The sequence below is a fragment of the Xenopus tropicalis genome, chromosome 2 (genome assembly GCF_000004195.4).
Source record: "Xenopus tropicalis strain Nigerian chromosome 2, UCB_Xtro_10.0, whole genome shotgun sequence".
NCBI lineage: Eukaryota > Metazoa > Chordata > Amphibia > Anura > Pipidae > Xenopus > Xenopus tropicalis.
Window position 1 is genome coordinate 160,134,118 of NC_030678.2, and position 21,398 is coordinate 160,155,515.

A 21,398-nucleotide genomic window follows, 5' to 3' on the forward strand; every position below is an offset into this window, starting at 1 on the left:
GGAGTGGTATTTAGGGGGTGTGCTAACAAAAATGGGCGTGGGCAAAACATTTTTAAACCAGTTCTTTTTGTCCCTCTTTACATTTTTCAAATGTTGGGAGGTATGACCAAATCCTCTGCCATTTCCTTCATTCATGACACGTTCTTCATGGCCTGCCCCCTTGCAAACATCCCCCCAGCCAGGCATAAACCTGGCAACCCTAGTAAAAATAGGGGCGCTGCAGCACTCTCTGCACTAGAAGAGCCAAAATTCCAATCTACAAATTGGAATTTCGGCTCTTTAAGTTAGCAGGAGCGGAATGTTTTTGGCGTCCCTGGTAACTTGCCGGGCCCCCCGCTAGCAATGCAGCACCCTGGTAGCATACCTCCCAACTATCCTGATTTTCGCGGGACAGTCCCTCTTTTGACATCTCAACCCGCAGTCCCGGATTCTTACTGAAAAGTCCTTCATTTCTCTTTGATCTCCTGCACTGAATGCTAAAAAAGATACAAATTTACTTAAAAAGTAGCTTAGAAGTCTTAACTAGCGTCACCTGCACTTAAATACATTGTTTCTCACATTTAATTAAATAAGTAGCTTTTGGCAGAGAGCCCAGAAAAACTTAACAAGCCCCACTGTATTTAGATACATTGTAACTAATAAGCTAAACAGGTCTCTTGGGGGAACTGAAACTAGCAGCGTAAAGGGCAATTTCAGGAAAACTGTAATAACACATAAAACAGGACCCCAAAACCCCCAGAAATGTGTTCAAATTTTACAGAACCTGCCAAATTTAGTCAAATGGGTGTCTTATTTAGGGGTGTAGTTGCAAAAATGATGGACGTAGTAAAAAAAAAATTGCCGCGCTGCACGCGCCATATGTTTTTGTCCCTCTTTCCATTTTCAAAATGTTGGGAAGTACAGTATGTGGTAGATGTTGAGGGTGGAGGGGAAGGAATCAGAAAGTCCGCTGCTTAGGGCAGTTAGGGGCGCAGACCCACCCCTGAATAAAATTAATGGCTGAGACCAATGTTATTAATACGGAAATAAAAGATAAAAAATATAGGATGGTCAGTATCTCTTTCCACAAAAGGTGGCCTTGAGCCTGTGCTATCAGATACAGCTCAGGGTTTGTACTGTAGTTGGTAGCATAGGCTCAAGGCCAAGAGAGGGTGAGTGTGGGGGAATATGGTGCCTTTCTGCACTGTAGCTAAGCCCTGGCCTTATTTACTAAAATAAAAAAATGTATAAATCCGCAGTATCAACATTTTCCATGTTGTTGCTGGAGAAAATAAGTACTTTGTCACAACATATTTTATTGGCCTCTCAAGCTAGACTTTCCCGTACTGGCCCATTATAAGACACTTTTTTATTACAATATTTTTAGTGAAATAGGGCAAACGAGTTAGGTGAAAGCTCATTATTGGTAAACACCGCCTCACACCAACTGGGATTGGCGGGAACGCTGTCTAATGCTGCCCTCTTGTGGGCAAGTTCGGCGTCTGCGAGAAATGGCGGAAGTGGAACGCTACTAGCGAGCAGCGCATTATGGGAAATGTAGTACGTGGGGCGACTTCCTCGTAATGGCTGCCTGCAGTGAGGTAACGTGTGTGCAAGTGTGTGGTGTGGGTGGGAGCAGTGCTAGACGCGTTGTGTATAATAGCAATGCACATTGTGCTACAGCTGGGATATGTAGGTTAATGCATGGCTCTGAGTTGTCATTACCAGCAGCTGCACCTATAAGGTGAAGATATATTTGTTTGGGGGGGTTAATGGGAAACTAATACATAACTGAAACATAGGTAGAATAAAATATCAAAAAAATAGTAGCAGAGGAGAAGCCTGAGGGCACAGGGCAAGTTCTTTATAGTGGTCACTAGTGGTCATTAACAGTGTTTGTTGAATGACTAAATGTCATTTATAAGTCAGGGCTTTAATATATATGAATTTATAGATGAGTGATGGTGGCAGCGGCCTAGGGGGCGCTATAGGCTACAAACATACTGGCTATACAAGGAACTGGCATAGTCCCACCTTACCACCCTGCTCTGCCTTCTGCTGCCTCTACTTTGTTTATGGCTGATGCCACATGTGGCGTTCTTACGCTGTGTATTTTCTCAGCCTCAAAACGCCGCACAAGCCACACAGCCCCTGACTATGGAGTTTTTCAGCCTAGTACTGGTGACGTAGCAAATCCCGTTTCCATGGTGCTAATAGTGCAAAATAGTAAAAAACGCTGCGTATTTCCGCAAGGTCTGGCAGCTGCCTTTGTGTATACATAGGAATCCTGGCGTATTTCAGCCAACGCTTGAAAAATCCGTGCTAAGGCGTTTTCTAGCGTATTTACGCTTTGTGTGGTTTGCTTCGAGTCTTTTCAAGTTATTTCTATGGATGATGATATCGTGCGTTTTTCAGCTGCCGAGAGAATTAGAAAATACGCGGCGTAAAAACGCCACGTGTGGCATCAGCCTTAATTTCCAATACTTATAGCACATGGTGTTCTGATCAGCACAGACAGAGAATCCGGTTGGTCAGTCTCCCCTTTCCTGTCTGCAGATGGCTTTCATTTATATAAGAGGGGCAATATGGGTAGTGATTCCTGCCTAGACTTCTGAGCAGCAGTCAGCATAACCAGGACACATACAGACTCCTTTCCCAGGACAGAATCAAACTCTGGGCAGCATGAAAATATGAAATAAAAAGAAGAGAGTTTGCCTGTGCAAAATATGCCTCGTACTAATTATATATATAGTTATATATCTCCCCTGCCCTTGTATAAAATACGGTAGCAGAGAGAAGCAAATTTATCAGGTTTGAAGTCAGATTTGTGTTCTTTGGTCCTGTAGCACCACCCTGTGGCAGCAAGTTCATTTTTTTTCTAAGTTTAGTTTTTCTCTAGTGATAATTTTGATTGACTAAATAAAATCTTAAGTAAAAATAAGGCACCCTGCTTTAATAAAAGCAAGCTTTCTTGTCTACTTAGGTCCTTGCTTTGGGCATAGTATCTCCTTTATAGATTATAGATAAAAATGAGAAGGTTGTTACTGTTAATGCTGCCTACAGAAAGCTGGTTATGATGCCACACCATCATATTACCTGCCCAGAGTTAGGCAGCTCTAGTGCCAATAGTGGATACATACAGCTCTATGTAGTGTCACCTGAGGGTGCACTGAGGATTGAGTGAAAATACAGAACGTTGGGCTTTGTTCCTGCTGTGTTAGTGGCCCAATTGGGCTTTCCTGGGGTATCTTCCAGTAGCAGCCCAGCCTCCCATCTTTAATTCCACAAATGCATTCTAATTGACTGGATGCAAAATTTAAATTTTTGTTACATGTTCTTGTGCCGGCAGAACATGGGCAGCATTGATGGAACGAGGCCGAAGCTGAGCAAAGACAACAAAAAGCTTCTGAAGAAACAAGCCAAGGCCAAGCACATTCTGCTGAAACATGAAGGAATTGAGACTGTGTTGCATCTATCCCAGGCAAGTCTAGACCAGGGCTTCCCACCCTCTGCACCCTTTCTGTACCACTGACAGCCTGATGAGTGCTCCCCGGCTCCCCATTTACCTGTACTCATACAATGTGAGTGCCAGCTCCCTGTAACCTTTTATTTGTCCATTTGCCCCCCCCCCACTGATGTTCTAACCAACCCTAGTGTTGTCCATTCTGCACCAATAGAGCCTTTATAATTGGACCAGTCTATATCCAACTGTTGTTTCCATTTAGAGCCTGGTGGTTGCCAATGGAGGACTTGGGAACGGAGTGAGCAGGCAGCAGCTGCTGGCCGTACTAGAGAGGTGTGGGAAAGTGGAAACCCTTCTGATGCCCCCAAACAAACCCTACGCTTTTGTTACTTACAGCAGTGCAGAGGAGGCCATCAAAGCTTACAGTTCACTGAGTGGGCAAGAGCTCTGTGGTGAAGACGCAGAACAGCCAATAACTCTTTACTTGAGTTTTGTTGAGAAAGGTATTACTTTCTTGGGGGCTACAGCAGTATTTAAACACTATCTATATTTATTTCTCCATCCCCTATATATTTATGTATCTATATATATTTTGTGCATATTTTTTCCTTATATGGGCCACAAATAGTCCAAAAAAAGTGCACGGTTTTGCTCCATTTAGTTCTCCGCCAATGCCCTCTAATACATCACTGCATTAATATGTAACTGTAAGGCATAGGACAACTTTATTCATAGCAGAGAGTTTTAATGTTTTTGTGGCTGTTTCTATTCTGCCAATTGCCATTTTGTGGGGCTTCCCGCAGGAAATAGACGCACAGCGAGGCACGGTCTGTTTAAATCAGCACGGAATAACTGTTCCGTCAGCTGCAAAATTAGCTGCTTTTTAGCAAGACAAAAGCTGAACTTCCCTCAATCATCCAACACAAAACACCTGTTCACTCGACTTGGGCTGAATTTAATTAAGAAGTGCGATTTTTTTTCCTCCCCTCATATTTTTCACTTGTCTTCTCCAAGGTGACATTTGCATATTCTCACTGAGGCTGTCAGGCACTGACTAATGACTTGGTTTAAAGCATATCCAGGGGGCATTCATTATGTATAAATACTTTTACTTATGATTATGATAACCTCTTTCTAGTTGGAATGCTTTGATTGGCCAGTTTCTTTGGGCATATTCTATATATAATTTATACAGGTATTCAGCACACACTAAACATTGTATAAAAAGTACTGGGCAGTGCTGGTGGAGTGTACATACAGCTAGGCAGTGCTGGGGGAGCGTACATACAGCTAGGCAGTGCTGGTGGAGCGTACATACAGCTAGGCAGTGCTGGGGGAGCGTACATACAGCTAGGCAGTGCTGGGGGAGCGTACATACAGCTAGGCAGTGCTGGGGGAGCGTACATACAGCTAGGCAGTGCTGGGGGAGCGTACATACAGCTAGGCAGTGCTGGGGGAGCGTACATACAGCTAGGCAGTGCTGGGGGAGCGTACATACAGCTACATACAGATAGAAATTGCTTTAGCATCCAACACAAAGGGCTAATGGTACATTTGTTTCCACAGTTGTTGTTAAAGAGGTGCTGTCACCTTCTTTACCCCCTGGGCTAATCATTGTAGAAGACTTTGTCTCTCCTGAGCAGGAAAGAACCATGCTAGAAAGCATTGACTGGGACTCTGAAACATCCAGTAAGTATATTCCATAAGCCAAAAGCATAAGCTGAATCTATGTTTATGTACAAAATAGGTGTTTTTTTGTGAAAACTGAAGCAGATTGTACAAACCATTGAAATATAGATCTGTATACAGAAGCATGTTTCTTATTACATTATATGGTATCATGTTCAGATCAGCCAATAGGGGGTTGAAAATATGTGAGCTCAGTCTCTATAGGCTTACTTGAGATCTGTTTACACACAGAAGGGGGTTTCAACCTGAAGGCCAGTTAGGGTAATATTTTGGGGGAATTTGCTCTCTGGAATATCCCTGAAAGGCCAGCTTGAAGGTAAATTAGATTTAATGAGATTTAGGGTGAAAACTTATCCTAGGCATTTTGAGGCTATGGCTGATACACTAATGTTTCCCTATATCTCTAACCTTGTTATTAACAATGGGAAGCCCTTACTGAGATTATCCTACCGGTGGGCTTGAACCGCAAAAGCCCAACAACCACTGCACCATGCTGTTAAAACTCCCCAGCAATATGGCTTCTGGAAGCCTATAAATAACAAATTTACCTGTTTTCCTTGCAGGTCAGAAATCATTAAAGCACCGACGAGTGAAGCATTATGGCTACGAGTTCCGATATGACAACAACAATGTGGATAAGGACAAACCATTACCAGGAGGTTGGTGATTTTCTATTTACTCTTCTGTTAATAGATGAAATTACCTTGTATAGGAAAAGAGCAGTTAATAGAGATCAGCTCATTATTGCTAAAAATTGATGTAATCATTGTGCCTATTGACACATTTCATTAAATGTACTAAACAGTTTCCTTATACTTGAGCATATTTATGGCAAGCACCATTGTGCCCGTCCAGTCTATTCTGATGAATCGGGGCCAAGTGTCAGTAGGCGCAACTCAAATCCAATGGCCCATGTTGAATTTACACTCTTGCACACTGCACTGCACACTCCATTTTTGTCTTTCTCTCCTATACATATACCAGTCTCTCATTCAGACCACTCCCTGGTGGATTCAAACATTTTATTAAGGGGTACAGACTCCCATTACAGTGATGGTAGCTTTTATGTAACACCCAAAGCTAAAGCCGTAGGTTTCATTGGTGGTGCCACCGCTTCTCCCACATATCTCAGAAGTGGCAGGTCCGACAGAATGGAGGTCTCTCGTGGTTGAATGTCAAAATTGCACATAACACAATTTGCTGTTGGTGCACACAGGTCTCCCTGACTTTTGTACTGAAGCACTAAGAAAATGTGTGCAGATAGGACTCATAAAGCACGACCCTGATCAACTGACTATCAACCAATATGAGCCTGGCCAAGGTATGTATCATATTGGGCTTTGTTACATTGGTGTCTATAGAGACAAGATTCTTTGATTTTAAATGTAAAAAGTATCAAAAAATGTACAGACAATGTACTTAAATCATATATTTTATAAGGAGTGTTAATATATCAGTATGTGTACAGGAGCAGGGACAGTTTAGTTCAATTCATTGGCTATCCTATCATTTCTAGCTTCCCACCTTGCTTTGCAACATAGATCAGTGCATTTTAGTGATCAACATATGTGGCCATTTTGCCTAAGCTGGCTACCTTCTCATTCACGTGGGTGATTTGTGACAGAATTGGATGCTGACCAATCTGTAAGTGAGTCCTGTGATATTACTCTGCTTACAACTGACCATAGAAACGTCAGATGACTCTTTTATGCTCATTCACTTTCCTTTTCTCATTAACGTAATTTTCAGCCAACTGTGTCCAGTCGGCTGAATTAAACAGCAAATGGTATTCTTGTTTCAAATTCATAGAATTTATAGTGTAAAGGCTTTACTTAGAGATTTCACCCCGTTAAATGCAAGATAAAACAATATTCATGCATATTTCTTAATTGAAACAATGTGCAAAAAGCATATTCTGTTCATTTAAATGGAATGGGGCTCAGGGCCGGAACTACGGGTAGGCAGAAGAGGCAGCAGAGGCAGCTGCCTAGGGCGCAACGATTAGGGGGCGCCAGGTAGAAGCCTATCTTGCCTACCCCTAGTCTGTGCACTCCGTTTTCATTGGCCCCCGCCGCTTGTGATTACTCGGCGGGGGCAATGAACCATCGCTTCGCAAACACCCGCCCCCCTGCGCGAACTGCGCATAGCACAGGTGCAGGGACAAGGTGGCCGACCGAGTTGCCTAGGGCGCCCGATCGGCTTGGCCCGCCCCTAATGGGGCTGTAACTTAAGCTGGCCGTATACTGAATGATCCGCTCACTTGGCAAGGTCACCAGACAAGCGGATCTTTCCCCGATATGCTCACGGTGAGGTGGGTGATTGATCCGATCTTTCGGTATCTATTGGGCCCATCACTTTGACGGGATTCAGGTTGGATTGTGGGTAACTTAGTGAACCCATATTGAACCCATGTCCATTAGCCTATAAATAAGGGCCTCAGCAGGCTCAAAATGCTTTAGGCTTAACCTTTGCCCTAATAAAGTAATTTCTACTTACTTTGACTCTTTACTTCCAGGGAGCCCACATATTCAATTTTTCTTTATGGATGTACCCCAGTCTTTGTTTTACTGGTCTAGGTGCTATCTTGTAGTTCTTCTTAATAGATGGTAATATCCATTCTTTTGCTTTTTTATTTATTTGTTTGGGGTTATACTGTACATTATTAAAATTGTTCTCCATTTCTTTGTGTTCTGCAGGAATCCCGCCTCACGTTGATACCCATTCTGCCTTTGAAGATGAGATCCTATCCCTCAGCTTGGGTGCAGAGGTAGGATGCAAATGATGGTTACACCCTGCTCTAAGATTCTTGGTAGCCTTTGAGCAGACTGGGGGCTATAAAATCCTTTGGAGGGCCACATCCAGCCACACTGGCCTCCATTTGGACAGCCCTGGACCGTAGAGATCTATGAAACTCGCAACTTGCTTACTACCATTAGAAGCATTAGGAAGCCCCCTACAAAAAAAAGCCCTTTAACAAGATGACCTATAGACAGTTTGGGAAAGGGTGCATTTTTAGATGAGCATGGGGCAGTATTTTGGCCTCCGTAAAACACATGTTGTTTATTTAGGGTTGTTGCCATTTTTATGATTTTCTTAGCATGAAATAGAGTTGAATCGACAACAAGATTTTCTTTGCTCTGTGCCCTTTTTCACTTGAATCAATTGTTATGCCCTGGTAAGTGCATTGTGTATATTGCCAAAATGTGAATTGGAAATGAATGCTTCGTTAACTAGCTAATTTATATAACTGGGTTAGATGTACTGCAGAAATCCTGTGTATCAGCATTGTTACTAAAATAATCTTTTTTTTATGTCTGTTTAGTCATAAGCACAGGTTTAAATAATGCTGTGTCGTTCTGTGATTATGTATGCATGAAAAGCAAATATATAATATATATATATATTTATATAGTTAATTGTGATGGATCAACAATTCATAGCAATTAACTACAGGTATGGGACCCGTTATCCAGAATGCTTGGGACCTGTGGTTTTCTGGATAAGGGGTCTTTGCGTAATTTGGATCTCCATACCTTAAGTCTACTAAAAAAATAATTGAAAAATTTAATAAACCCAATAGGATTGTTTTGCCTCCAATAAGGGGTAATTATATCTTAGTTGGGATCAAGTACAGGTACTGTTTTATTATTACAGAGAAAAGGGAATCATTTAACCATTAAATAAACCCAATAGGGCTGTTCTGCCCCAATAAGGGGTAATTATATCTTAGTTGGGATCAAGTACAGGTACTGTTTTATTATTACAGAGAAAAGGGAATCATTTAACCATTAAATAAACCCAATAGGGCTGTTCTGCCCCCAATAAGGGGTAATTATATCTTAGTTGGGATCAAGTACAGGTACTGTTTTATTATTACAGAGAAAAAGCAAATCATTTTTAAAAATCTGAATTATTTGATTAAAATTGAGTCTATGGGAGATGACCTTCCCGTAATTCGGAACTTTCTGGATAATGGGTTTCTGGATAAGGGATCCCATACCTGTACATGTATTTTGGTTGTGCACCACAGAATTTTGAGGATTTTGTGCTGGCATACTAGGACTAATTTATATATAAATTCTTTTCCTCCTATTCTTTACAACATATGTGCCAGTCTAGAGATCACAGTTCTTCTTAAAACCAGTATACCACCCTTTTTCTTTATTTGTTCAAATGATAGTGCTTGTGCTAAATATACTTTTTTGCCTATTTTTTAAATTATGAATCTGTTATTTCTTGAACTAAAAAGGGGCAAAAACTAAATTCACGCTCTACTTCCTGGTTTGTATGAGCACATTCAGAACAAATTAGCAGTCCACTGATAAGACCTCTGTCTGTTGGAACTGGGGGAAGCGAGGGGTTTGTTTATATAAAGGGCTTTTCGATGTCCTGGTGATTTGTTTTGCTGCAGGTGGTTATACAGCTTCTGCCATTATCATTGCTGGGACATATTCTTGAGCTTTCTGTCGAGTTAAAATAGCTCACTTACATGACCCATGTGGTTCTTTGATGTAAAATTCAGTGTTTCTAAAAAAAGGAGCCGAACTGACAGCGTGTATAATTTTGTTCAGCGTCCCCGAGAGCCTTTCTTCCTTGAATACTTAGCATGAATGAATCAGGCCAAGCGTGCCGATGATGTCAGTTATCAGGGGGCTGCGTATGGAGGCCTGCTTCTCAGGGAGCTCCGTTCCCTTTGGCCAGTGTGCGTGTTTGAACACAATGCAGCGTTTGGTGCTTGTCAGAAAATAGCAAGGATCCAAATCAGCTCTGAGGGGATCCGCCAGACTTTAGCGAGGAGAATTCAATCATAAAATCTCATTTCAGATGAGCCTTGACGTCAATGTCTGCTGTAATTCTGTTAGCTATGTGGCCTTATGCTTTTGGGACCAGTATATTAACATATACTCCCAGTATAATAACATAAATAGTGCCACCAAGAAGAATCGGGCAGTTTATTTTCTGTCCCAGAGGTAGTGTTTTCCAAAAAAACACAGTCTTCGCTAATAAGCCAGCTACGTTTTGGCCACCCTGACAATGTTATATCCTCTATATTTGGGGATTGAAATTTTAAGTAACCACAAAGCTTTTTTCAATGACTGTGAGGCTTTGGCTGCTTTCTCTTTAGTAAATTCTATTCCATTATCTGCAGTTAGAATGTCTGCAAAAACTCTACCTTTGAGCCCCTCTTAGGGTACTTGACATTGTCTTACTAAACCTAAATGTGTATTTGGGCGCCTGTGGTAGGAAACTTAACTGGTAAGTGGTATATACATGTAGCGATTTTTGATCTTTTGTGCGACCATTGGTTGCATGAAAGATCGTTCCCACCCTCCATAGAGGTTCAGGGCTAAATTGTCAGATATGGAGGTAGAAACATTAGGAATTCCACCTCCTTCTGCTGATTCAGCCCCTGATCGAGGCGCTTGCGAGGGGACATGATTACTATGTACAAGTACATTAGAGGGGATTATAGGCAGATAGGGGGTGATGTGTTTTCCCATAAAAGCAATCAATGTACCAGAGGCCCCCCCTTTAGATAAGAGGAACGGAGCTTCCATTTCAAGCAGCGTAGGGGGTTTTTCACGGTGAGGGCAGTGAGGTTGGGGAATGCCCTTCCTAGTGATGGGGTAATGGCAGATTCTGTTAATGCCTATAAGAGGGGCCTGGATGAGATCTTGAGCAATCAGAATATCCAAGGATATTGTGATATTAATATCTACAGTTAGTATTAGTGGTTGTGTATATATAGATTATGTATTTTGATAGTATAGGTTGTGTGTACTGGGTTTACTTGGAAGGGTTGAACTTGATGGACTCTGGTCTTTTTTCAACCCTATGTAACGTAGATTTTGCTTGGGCGCCTTCAATGGCACCCAATCAAAATCTTTTAACCCACCTGATTGATGACTCGACCGATATCCGCAGCCTTTTGCGATATCGGTCGCCTCGTCAAGCCGCCATACATGCACCGAATATCGTACAAAGCGGTGTTTCGTACGATATCATCGGTGCGTGTATGGCCAGCTTTAGACATGCAAAATTGAGAGGGAGGAAGAGAGCACAGATGTTGGGGGCAGAAAGAGAGTTCATGGGGTTAGAGAGAGTAGAGAGTGTACAAGTGGCTGCAATTAATGAGGCTTCAGTGACTGGGAAGGATAGGGTATGACAGGGGTAAGTACAGAAGATGTAGAAGCAGGAAAACAAAAGAGAAAGAGAAAATACAGAGAGTAGGATAGAGTGTTGTTTAGAGTTAAGAGAAGCTTGCAAAGTATTGTCTATGCCTTGCTTGTGCCACCCACCATTAGGATTGTTTGAGTATAATAATGTTAGTGCTTGGCATGAACTGGGGGGAGCCCTTGTGCAACCCTGACTTTGCCTTAGTAATAAGAGATGTTACTTTCTAAATAGTCTGGAGGTTTGCTCCTATCAGACCATTATTGTATGGAATTTATTGGTATGTTACCATTATGATCTCAATCTCCAAATATAAATGGCTTCCCATTGTATTTAATGGATGTTTTCCTCGTTGCTCTCTGCAAGCAGACATCACAAGACTAATTATTTGCATCTTATCAGATAATCCTAATAATACAAATCCCTCAGTATCCGGCACCATGAAACCTGCAATCATTAACCCCCTGGGTAATTCTTCCCTTCGCAGTAAAACTAATCGGAGAATTCATCGGCAGCTGCCATGGAAACCTTCGTCGTGATAATGACTGTTTTAATTGACTTTGCAATCAAATTTATAGCAGTGGCTTTGTCTCGAATTAGGTAACGGAACCACAGTATGGAAAATAAATTAGGGGATCATTGTGATAGTTTTGTAATCAGAACAATAGTTATGTTTATGTGAAGGCCTAATCAGATAGAAGTTCATTGCCCCTTTAAGGCTGCTGTAAATCTGCTGGGTTAGTGCCTCCATTGGCCCATATGGATGGTCAGCTGATGTCCTATACTTAGCCACTTTGCAATTAGTCTTCATTGCCTTCCTCGTCTACATTTTTTGGCAGCCAAAAAACTATTGTTCTGTAAATTTACAATGTTTGATTTTCTGTTATCTACAGATCAGATTTTCAATGGTCATAATAGGCTGTTCAAACAGAATGTGTGAGCCAAGGGAAATATTATGTTCCCACTCCTATACAGTTTGTATAAAGGCAAAGACGTCACGAGTACACAAAGCCAGGCCTTCATAAATAACTGTCAGTTTAAAGAAATAAAAAAAACCCACAAGTCTGTTAGTGCATTTTTTCCTTTAAATTCAATCCCTATTGACTGAAGTTTGGAAGGATTTCTCACAGAGAGTATATATATATATATATATATATATATATATATATATATATATATATATATATATATATATATATATATATATATATATAATATGTATGTATAACTTTATTTATAAAGCGCCACAAGGGTACCCAGCGCTGTACAGTCTATAATAAATAAATAAATAAATACAATAAATATATATAAATGCACAGGGAGTAAGTGCCATGTGGTATGAGACACAGTAGGAAGGAGGTACCTGCCCCGTAGAGCTTACAGTCTAAGTGGTTGGGTAACATACAGGCACAAATTGGGTAAGGTAAGAGTGCACCAGGTATGGGCATTTGCCCTTAAGCGCAGGACTATTAAGGGGGCAAACTTAGTGCCTTTTATTACATAAAGGGGTAAGGGCTAATTAGTGTTTTTTCTAACATCTCAAAAAGCAGTTAGAGCAGCTAAAGGAAAGTGGAGTAGTTCTCCTCATCATAATGAAAATAACATCAAAGTCAACTGTTACCAGAAACCCATTGCTTTTATTCTGTTTCAGTGAGTGCGACAATTGATTTGTCTTTCATTTACTGGATATAGAACATTGTGTTTTAGATTAGGGAAAAACAACAGACTTGGATCACATTAAAGGTGGCCATACACAATTAGGATCTTTTTTGCTGCGACCATCACTCTTACCCTCCACTAACCTTCAGAGCTGAATCGTCTGATATGGGGCTAGAAAAAATGGGAATTCTACCCCTATCGGACCATTCAGCCCTAAATGCATGCTTTTGCTCAGGCACCTTCAACGGCACCTAATTGACGAGATGACCTATATCCAAGGCCCCTCTGCCATTGGCTCCTACATGATCTCAGCAGGTTTTAGATGGAGTATTTTTGCTTTTGGATTTGTTGCAGTTTGTAAGTTTGAATTGCCATGGAAATCTCTTAACAGTTTCTTTTTGAATAAATATTTCAGATTGTGATGGATTTCAAACACCCCAATGGTTCTGTTGTGCCCGTGATGCTTCCTCAAAGGAGCCTACTGATCATGAGCGGAGAATCTAGGTACCTCTGGACACATGGGTATGTATCACAGGGAAAGTTCTGTTTTACAGTAACCAAGATAGACCATGACACAGTATCCACAGGTGATTACCTTCTAGGTCAAAGGGTAGAGATTTTAGGGTTCAGGTTGTAAGGTCAGCATTGGGTCACCCGGGATTTTATTTATTTATTTAATTGGTTTGGAATATGTTTACAAAAAAGTAGACAAGAAATCCTATGTTTCTTTTGATAGAGGACTCTGTCTTGTGAGTGCTTGTGGCTGTATGTATGTATGTATATCTTTATTTATAAAGCTCTACTTATGTACGCAGCGCTGTACAGTAGAATTCATTAATACAAACAGGGGGTTAAATATAATGGATAAATACAAAGTACAACAATAAATACAATAAATACAAAGTGCAGTTGCAATAAGAGTCAGAAACACAAGATGAAGGAGGTCCCTGCCCCGTAGAGCTTACAATCTATATGGGAGGGGTAACTAACAGACACAAATAGGCAAATATAAGTGCTATAGGTCACAGTGGGTGACATTACAGTATAAGTGCCAGTTTCCAGATCAGGTGCTGGGCGAGTGCTCCATAAGGTAGTCTTTAAGTTTACTTTTAAAAAGACTGAGGGAGGATTCTCTCCGGAGGACATCAGGGAGGGAATTCCAAATGTAAGGGGCAGCCAGGCAGAAAGGTTTAAGGCGGGAAACCGCAGTAGTAGTGGGGGGCGCAACCAAACGGTTGCTCTGCGAGGAACGAAGGAGTCGGCTAGGAACGTACGGAGACACAAGGGAAGAGATGTAGTGAGGAGCAGAGGAATGGAGGGCTTTGAAGGTTAAGAGAAGGAGTTTGTAAACTATTCTTTGTTTAACAGGAAGCCATGATAAGGCCTTTAGCAGGGGAAGGGCCTGAATTCTCCTGGATGAGAGGAGGAGAATTCTGGTATTTACATAGACCTTTCTGATAAAGCTTACTTAGTTTTTACCTTTCCTTCTCCTTTAAATGTGAACAACCCTTTAATTAGAAATTCCCATCATACAGTATTAAAGGTCAACAGCCCAAACCTTCCCCATATCACTTTGTACCAAATGCCAAGCAATGGATTTTTTCATAGGATCACGCCAAGGAAGTTCGATGTGATTCAGGTATCGGAAGGGCAGACAGTCGGAACAATTAGTGGAAATTCTGGGGAATTAACGTTGAGCAAGAGGAGTACAAGGACATCCTTCACCTTCAGGAAAGTAAGGCATAGCCCGTGTGATTGTGGTAAGTGACCAACTGCAGGGTATTTAGAACTTTACGTTATTGTCTGCACTAAACTGTGTTGTTGAACAGAAATCTAAGGTAATGGCCCCAAGGTGCTTGGCCGCAAAGCCAACTGAATTCTTTCAAGGGGATATCATTATGTCATTGCACAAACACTGTTCTATATGAAACATCTGCTGCCCTAGGGGGGGCAAGACAATTTGAAACATTTGGCAATTTGTGGGCAATTTTTAGAAGTCCATGGAGAAAAACAGATCAAACACCCTTTCGTGTAGGCTCCTACTGGCACTGATGATAGTCCACTTGTGGTTTTGGATAAAGTCTCTAGCTATAGTTAAATATAGAGTGTTCTATGTTAAAGGTGTCAGCTTACCCCTAATTCTCAGAAACAGGCAAAGCGAAGGGCACAGTCAGGGGTGTGGTCTAGGCATAGATGTGAGAGTGGTCAGGGGCAAAGTGGCCATTCATGCACCTGCTATTTAACTTAAAGTGGTTGTATATCTTTAAGTTGGCTTTTTGTACAATGTACAGTAGAGTGTAATATTCTGAGATAATTTGCAATTAGTCTTCATTTTTTATTATTTGTGGTGCTTTCATTATTTCACTTATTGTTCAGCAAATAGCCAGTTTGGAATATCACAAGTTATATGGTTGCTAGAGTTCAAATTAGCAACCAGGGAGTGGTCTGAGTGAGAGGCTAATATGTTTATAGGAGAGAAACAGAATAGAAAAATAAGTAATAAAAACTAACAATAACTGAAAATTGTAGCCTCACAGAGCAATAGTTTTTGGCTGCCGGGGTCAGTGACCTCCATTTTTAAAAGTTGGAGAGCGAAGAAAAAGGCAAATTAGTTAAAAACTAGAAATAATAAACAATGAAGACCAATTGAAAACTTGCTTAGAATTGGCCATTCTATAACATACTAAAAGTTGATGTAAAGATGAACCACCCTTTTAACTGGGTTGACATCCCTGATCACCTGATTCATTAATTAAAGAATAAATTTAGAGCATTAAGCTATTATATATATATGTTGGATACAGTAGTAAATTGCCATACAGTAGGGCAGTATTTACAGAAAGTTTAAATTTTTACCTACCCTCAGCCTTCCCGTCAGAATGCGACAGCCAACAAACGCAGAAAGAAAAGTCACCTCCGACGGTGGGAGAGTTGGGAGCTTCAACCTTGGAAAGAGAATACGTACACAAGGTCTATGATGATATCGCTGGCCATTTCAGCAGCACCAGGCATACACCCTGGCCCAAAATTGGAGACTTCCTCGCGAGTCTGCCCAAAGGGTCTCTAGTGGCAGATGTAGGCTGCGGCAATGGGAAGTACCTTGGTGTAAACAAAGATCTGTGCATGGTAAGTACTAATGACTCCGCAACCTGCTTAACCCGTCTGTTTGTAGAGCTAGAAACCGTGCCATAACTTGTGCCGGGCTCCCCTGCAAAGAAAAACTTTGGGGGGGACCCTGGAAGGTGCAGCCACTCTTCACCCCACACTTTTCAAAGCGCTTTTCTAATCTTCACGTCAGATGACTTAATTTTCTGTGCAGAGCGTCATCTTACTTGCTAGCACATGCCCCTGTCCCTGCTCCCCAACCCTACCCACACTACCTGAACCTTCATCCCAACTTGGGGACCCACATAAACCGGAAGTGATGGCACTGGTGAGCGGAAATTACATCACTCTGGAGGTGGATCAACCAGGTCATAGGGGAAAAAATCCTTTTAACTTTGGGAGGTGGGGAAATGCAAACCTGCAATTTGGCTGAGTACCCAGGCAGGGTACCCGGGGTCTTTCTGATCCATTTTGCAGGGAATTCTGTCGGTGCCCATGGGTACCTAACCCAATGCAGGACTCTAGTGTCATTGCAAGGCTTTCTTTTTCTCGCTAACTTCATTTTCTTTTGACTGATGCTAACCTGAAATGAACATCAGATGGCCCTATTGTTTCAAGTTCATTATATTAGCAGTGTAAAAAAATCTTGAAAACTAGAAAAATATTGTAAATTGCAAAAGTGTTCGGAAGAGCAGTACTAGTTTATGAACAAAACATAACCTTATCCATCTACCATTAGAGGAGAAGGAAAGGTAAAAACTAAGTAAGCTTTATCAGAAAGGTCTATGTAAATACAGCCATAAGCACTCACAGAAACGCTGCATTGAGTCCTCTATCAGAAGAAACACAGGATTTCTTGTCTCTTTTTTTTGTAAACATGACTTCCTCTCCCAGAAACATCCTTAATTCCCGTGTCCAGAGTCTGTGCAGCTCCCCCCCCCCCCCCAGGAGAGTGCTAAAAACTCCCTCCCCCCTCCCTTAGGAATGTGTGATCTGAGCTATGGCTAGACTGCAGGCAGGAAGCTACATAAAATGGCAGCTGCTATCTTAAGCAAACGGAGAAAGCTTCTAAAGCTGTTTAATGGTTTCTGCAGAATAAATATTGTTCTAAGTGGCACTAAAATGGCAAATCTATTGGCAGTAAAATGCCAAAATTATGTTCCTTCTCCTTTAAGACAAACCATGCTCACTATGCCGCAAATAACGTCTGTATTTTTCCCCATCCGTTTCCTCGCCACCTTTTCAGAATAATTTTGAATGTAATTTCAGAATAAATAAGGGCGAGGGCCATGTGTTTTTGTGAGTGGCAGAGAAATGATAGCCACTAACCTATAATTAACAGCTCCGGTGAACTCTAATTGAGGCCTATAACTCCACCCCCCTCCCGTTGTATCATTATCTTTATTTCTTTAGCCTCTATCCGAATACAGAAAAAAAAAAGAAACGGAAATCTTGCTTGGCCTGAATTTTATTCCATGCAATTTAGATGCAAATTACAAGCTAATATGCTTTGTACCTTTCAATTAGTTTACAATTCATTAACATTTCTCAGTGTGTTAAGATCAGCCTCAAGGTCATTCCTTTTCCTCTGTTTGGCTCACATAATAGGAACATTTTCTACACGAGTTTCAAGTAAATGCTGTACACGGTTATGATTTGCTTAACGAAGACATCCTCATGAACATACAGTTTAAATGATTATTGCCCAGGCAGACGTGTGTTTGGAGAAGGGCAGCTACAGCTGTTTCATTTGCAATAGTATAAATAAGTCTATACAAGGTCTATACAAGGATTGGGCTGGTGGGACACTGGTAAAAAAAACAAAAACCCGGTGGGGCCTGCAGACCCAGTCCGTACCAGATTTTTGGCATTCCACCTATAGGCTGCACAAGAGGGGTGGGCCGGCTGACTTTACGGCTGAGGTGGGGCCGAGGTGGCAGCCTTGATGGGCCCCCGGACAACCCAGTCCAATACTAAGTCTCTAAAATGGGTTACCTGAGTTGGGTCCCAACAGTATTGCTTGTCGAGGACAATGTTTAATACTGTAGTACACACTTGAAAAAATATTTTATCACAGGTAAAAGTGATGTCTTTTTAAATACTTGCAATACTTGAGTTTTGAAACTATTTGACATCTGAGCCTTTAATGTAGCAGAAAATAGCAAACTCTGTTAATATGGCCACTTGCCCTGCAATCGACATGAGTTATAAAGGAATATGTCAGGTCATATTCACTGGGGGTGCCAATGTATTAGGAACCCCCCCCAGTCAATCTAATTGCTTACTTTATACCTCGGCACTCAGCTTGGAGTACTATTTCTTGAGGGCCACGCTGCTATTTTTACTCTACTCCATATGTGCCCAAGCAGAACATCAAGAGGATCTCTGGGCGTCAAGGAATGATGGCAGCACACATGGATAGTACCGCAGGCCGGTGCACTTTTCAACAGACAGCAGGTTAGCAGTTATATACATTGAGGGTTCATAGCACATTGGAAACCCCCCAGTGAATATGACTTGACTTGTCCTTTAAAGGTTGTGTAAATAAATGAATTAGAATTACTGCATCATGCTCGAGCTGGGGCAACTCAACTTAGCATCTCTTGCACTGGAAATTTGGGGAAGAACGCTGCTTTGTGGGTAAAAAGAAAATAATTCCAATTTGTGTCCAAAACTGCACTATGAAATGCTGTTCAGATACCTGTGCTACTGTGCATATCTGGCTGACATTTCTTGTTTATTTCACCCCACCGACAGATTGGCTGTGATCGCAGCAAGAACCTTGTGGACATCTGTAGAGAGAGAACATTTGAAGCCTTTGTCTGTGACGCTCTATCAGTCCCTTTCCGCGCCGGCGCGTTTGACGCATGTATTTCCATAGCTGTCATTCACCATTTTGCCACAGAAGTAAGTTCTTTCCTTTTGTATAGTGGCTTCCTAGGAGAGCCATTAGTATTTCCCATGGGACCTATCTAGTCTAAAGCAATTGGACTTCGGAGTCATCCTGGTAACCTTTCCCCACTTGGATTAGAGGTTTTAAGGATGAACATAAACGTTTTCATTCCTCAAGGTGATTACATGCAGCATTTACTGGCTTCACTCAGGTGAATGAAGAAACGTTTTTATGATTATTCAACAAGTCCTGTAGTTATACACTTTTAGATACTAAAGCAACATGGAATTACATTCCTCTGCTTCTGAAAATTTCTCCCGGCTGTCTGGATTGAACAGCAGGTGGCACTGTTGTTTCACTTACATTATATTAGCAGTGTAAAAACTGTTAATATCTTGAAAACTAGAATACAAAGTGGAAAAGTGCTTAAAAGTGCACTCTGGCCAATTTTGCATCTTTGTGACCAGAACTGTACCATTTAAAATGCCCTGCAATTGCTCTGTGTAGTGTAGGCCTTGAAAACTCCTGTTGGTTCCAAAAATGATCACATAGCCATGGCAGTGGAAAGGAAGAGGAATGGAGTCACAGAAACACTCTGGTATTCTGAATATGCTCTTATTTAGATGGAAATATGTCCTTTCTGTGAATTGTATTTAGAGGACAAGGAACAATCTAGTCACTGGAGAGGTGCAAATTTTTTTGCCACCCCCTGGTGAATTCAGTTGTTTACCCCATACCGTGGGCTGGCACACCACTTCTTTAACAAATTGGAAAGGCCTCTGGCCGGGGTGCTGCCATCTTCTTCCTCCTTACTCTCAGCAATCCTCTGCACCAGGTAAGGCTTGGATCATGTCTTTACACGCATGAAGCCTGACCTGCTAAAGACAATTGCTTGGAGTGAAGAGGAAGGTGGCAGCTTCCCACCCTGCAATAAACTATCTCAGCTTGGCTCCAGCCTGGGCAGTGGGGTCAGTGATTATAGTAACTGGGGGGTGACTGTCTAATTGGCACCCCAATTAACTTTGCCTTGTGAAATGAATGAAATTGTATATATGAGGATAGAGATTCATGTGTATAATTGTTGCCTCTCTTTGCAAAGGAGAGAAGAATTGCTGCGCTGCAGGAACTGATCCGGCTGCTCAGGAAAGGAGGCAAAGCGCTCATTTATGTTTGGGCCCTGGAGCAGGAGTACAAGAAAAACAAATCCAAGTACCTAAAGGAAAGCAAAACCAGCCAAGGGCCGAGCTCTGATGCGCTGGGAACTAATCTTGCAGTGAAAGCCCCTTTGCCTATTCACACTAACAGGACGTCCTTTCATTCCCAGGATCTCTTGGTTCCCTGGCACCTGAAACCGACCAATAAGAGTAAAGTCACACCTGAGAATAAGGAACAGAACGAGAAGGAACACGGACCTGATTCTGTCTATCACCGCTTTTATCATGTTTTCTGTGAGGGGGAGCTGGAAGCTATGTGCAACCGACTGAGCAACGTTGCGGTCCAGCACAGTTACCATGATCAGGGAAACTGGTGCGTCATCCTGGAAAAGCTCTAAAATCCCATTGCGGCCCAGTTATCCATTGACAGTGATCATTGTTTTAATGAACACCGATCCGTAGGTATTTATTTTAACTGGTCATGGAGCATGAACTATTTGTTTTTTTAATTTCATCCTCACTGGTGAATGTGGGGAGTCACCGGGTGCAGAGGTAGCAGCTTATTTATAATCGTACTCCCAGTGCAAGGTGGTATAATGGAGATCTTCCGGTTCCTCTGTGCTGCCTGTGTTTTCAGGCGCAGTAAATAGGGAGTTTATAGTCCCAGTTAGAGCAGAGATATGTATCGCAATAAAGCAAGGCAGGGTCGGACTGGGGTGTGCAAGACCCATTGGGACTGCTTCCCCAGGGGCCCCCACACCCCCCCCTCTTTTAGTATGTTATGAAATGGCCAATTCTAAGCAACTTTACAATTGGTTTTTATTATTTATTTTTTATAGGTTTTTAATTATTTGCCTTTTTCTTCTGATGCTTTTCAACTTTCAAATGAGGGTCACTGATCCCAGTAGCCAAAAACTATTACTGAGGCTACAATGTTATTGTTACTTTTTATTACTTATCTTTATTTTCCTATTTATATATTATTCAAACCACTCCCTGGTTTCTAAGGTAGATTGAACCCTAACAACCAGATAACTGAAACTCCAAACTGGAGAGTTAATGAACAAAAAGTAAAATAATTACAAACCAAAAATAATAAAAAATGAAGACCAGTTGTAATTGTTCTCAGAATATTACTCTCTACATCATACTGAAAGCTAATTCAGAGGTGAACAACCCCCTTTATAGTCAATGACAGGTGGCCTAGATAAGTTTGGCAATGTTTTAGTAATTTATCTTGTTTAGATCTCTTTTTTTCAGTTCTTGCACCATTAATAAAGCA

The 21,398-nt window shown here is 41.6% G+C and overlaps 1 protein-coding gene across 5 annotated transcripts; it reads left to right on the forward strand.

Moving 5' to 3' along the window:
- Nucleotides 1-1,473: 1,473 nt before the first annotated feature.
- Nucleotides 1,474-21,209, forward strand: alkbh8 (alkB homolog 8, tRNA methyltransferase). 5 transcript variants are annotated; one of them, XM_012957059.3, is made up of 12 exons: nucleotides 1,474-1,580; nucleotides 3,329-3,460; nucleotides 3,705-3,945; nucleotides 5,009-5,131; nucleotides 5,695-5,790; nucleotides 6,348-6,452; nucleotides 7,828-7,898; nucleotides 13,380-13,486; nucleotides 14,573-14,724; nucleotides 15,831-16,090; nucleotides 18,827-18,976; nucleotides 20,062-20,817. In XM_012957059.3, the coding sequence occupies exons 1-12, from the start codon at nucleotides 1,563-1,565 to the stop codon at nucleotides 20,512-20,514; spliced, it is 1,908 nt and encodes a 635-aa protein (XP_012812513.2). In that variant the 5' UTR covers nucleotides 1,474-1,562; the 3' UTR covers nucleotides 20,515-20,817.
- Nucleotides 21,210-21,398: the final 189 nt, after the last annotated feature.

Coding starts and splice junctions, on each gene's coding strand:
- alkbh8 (XM_012957058.3), top strand. Junction 3,946..5,008: donor CTTGAGTTTTGTTGAGAAAG/GTATTACTTTCT, acceptor TTGTTTCCACAG/TTGTTGTTAAAGAGGTGCTG. Junction 7,899..13,379: donor CCCTCAGCTTGGGTGCAGAG/GTAGGATGCAAA, acceptor TAAATATTTCAG/ATTGTGATGGATTTCAAACA.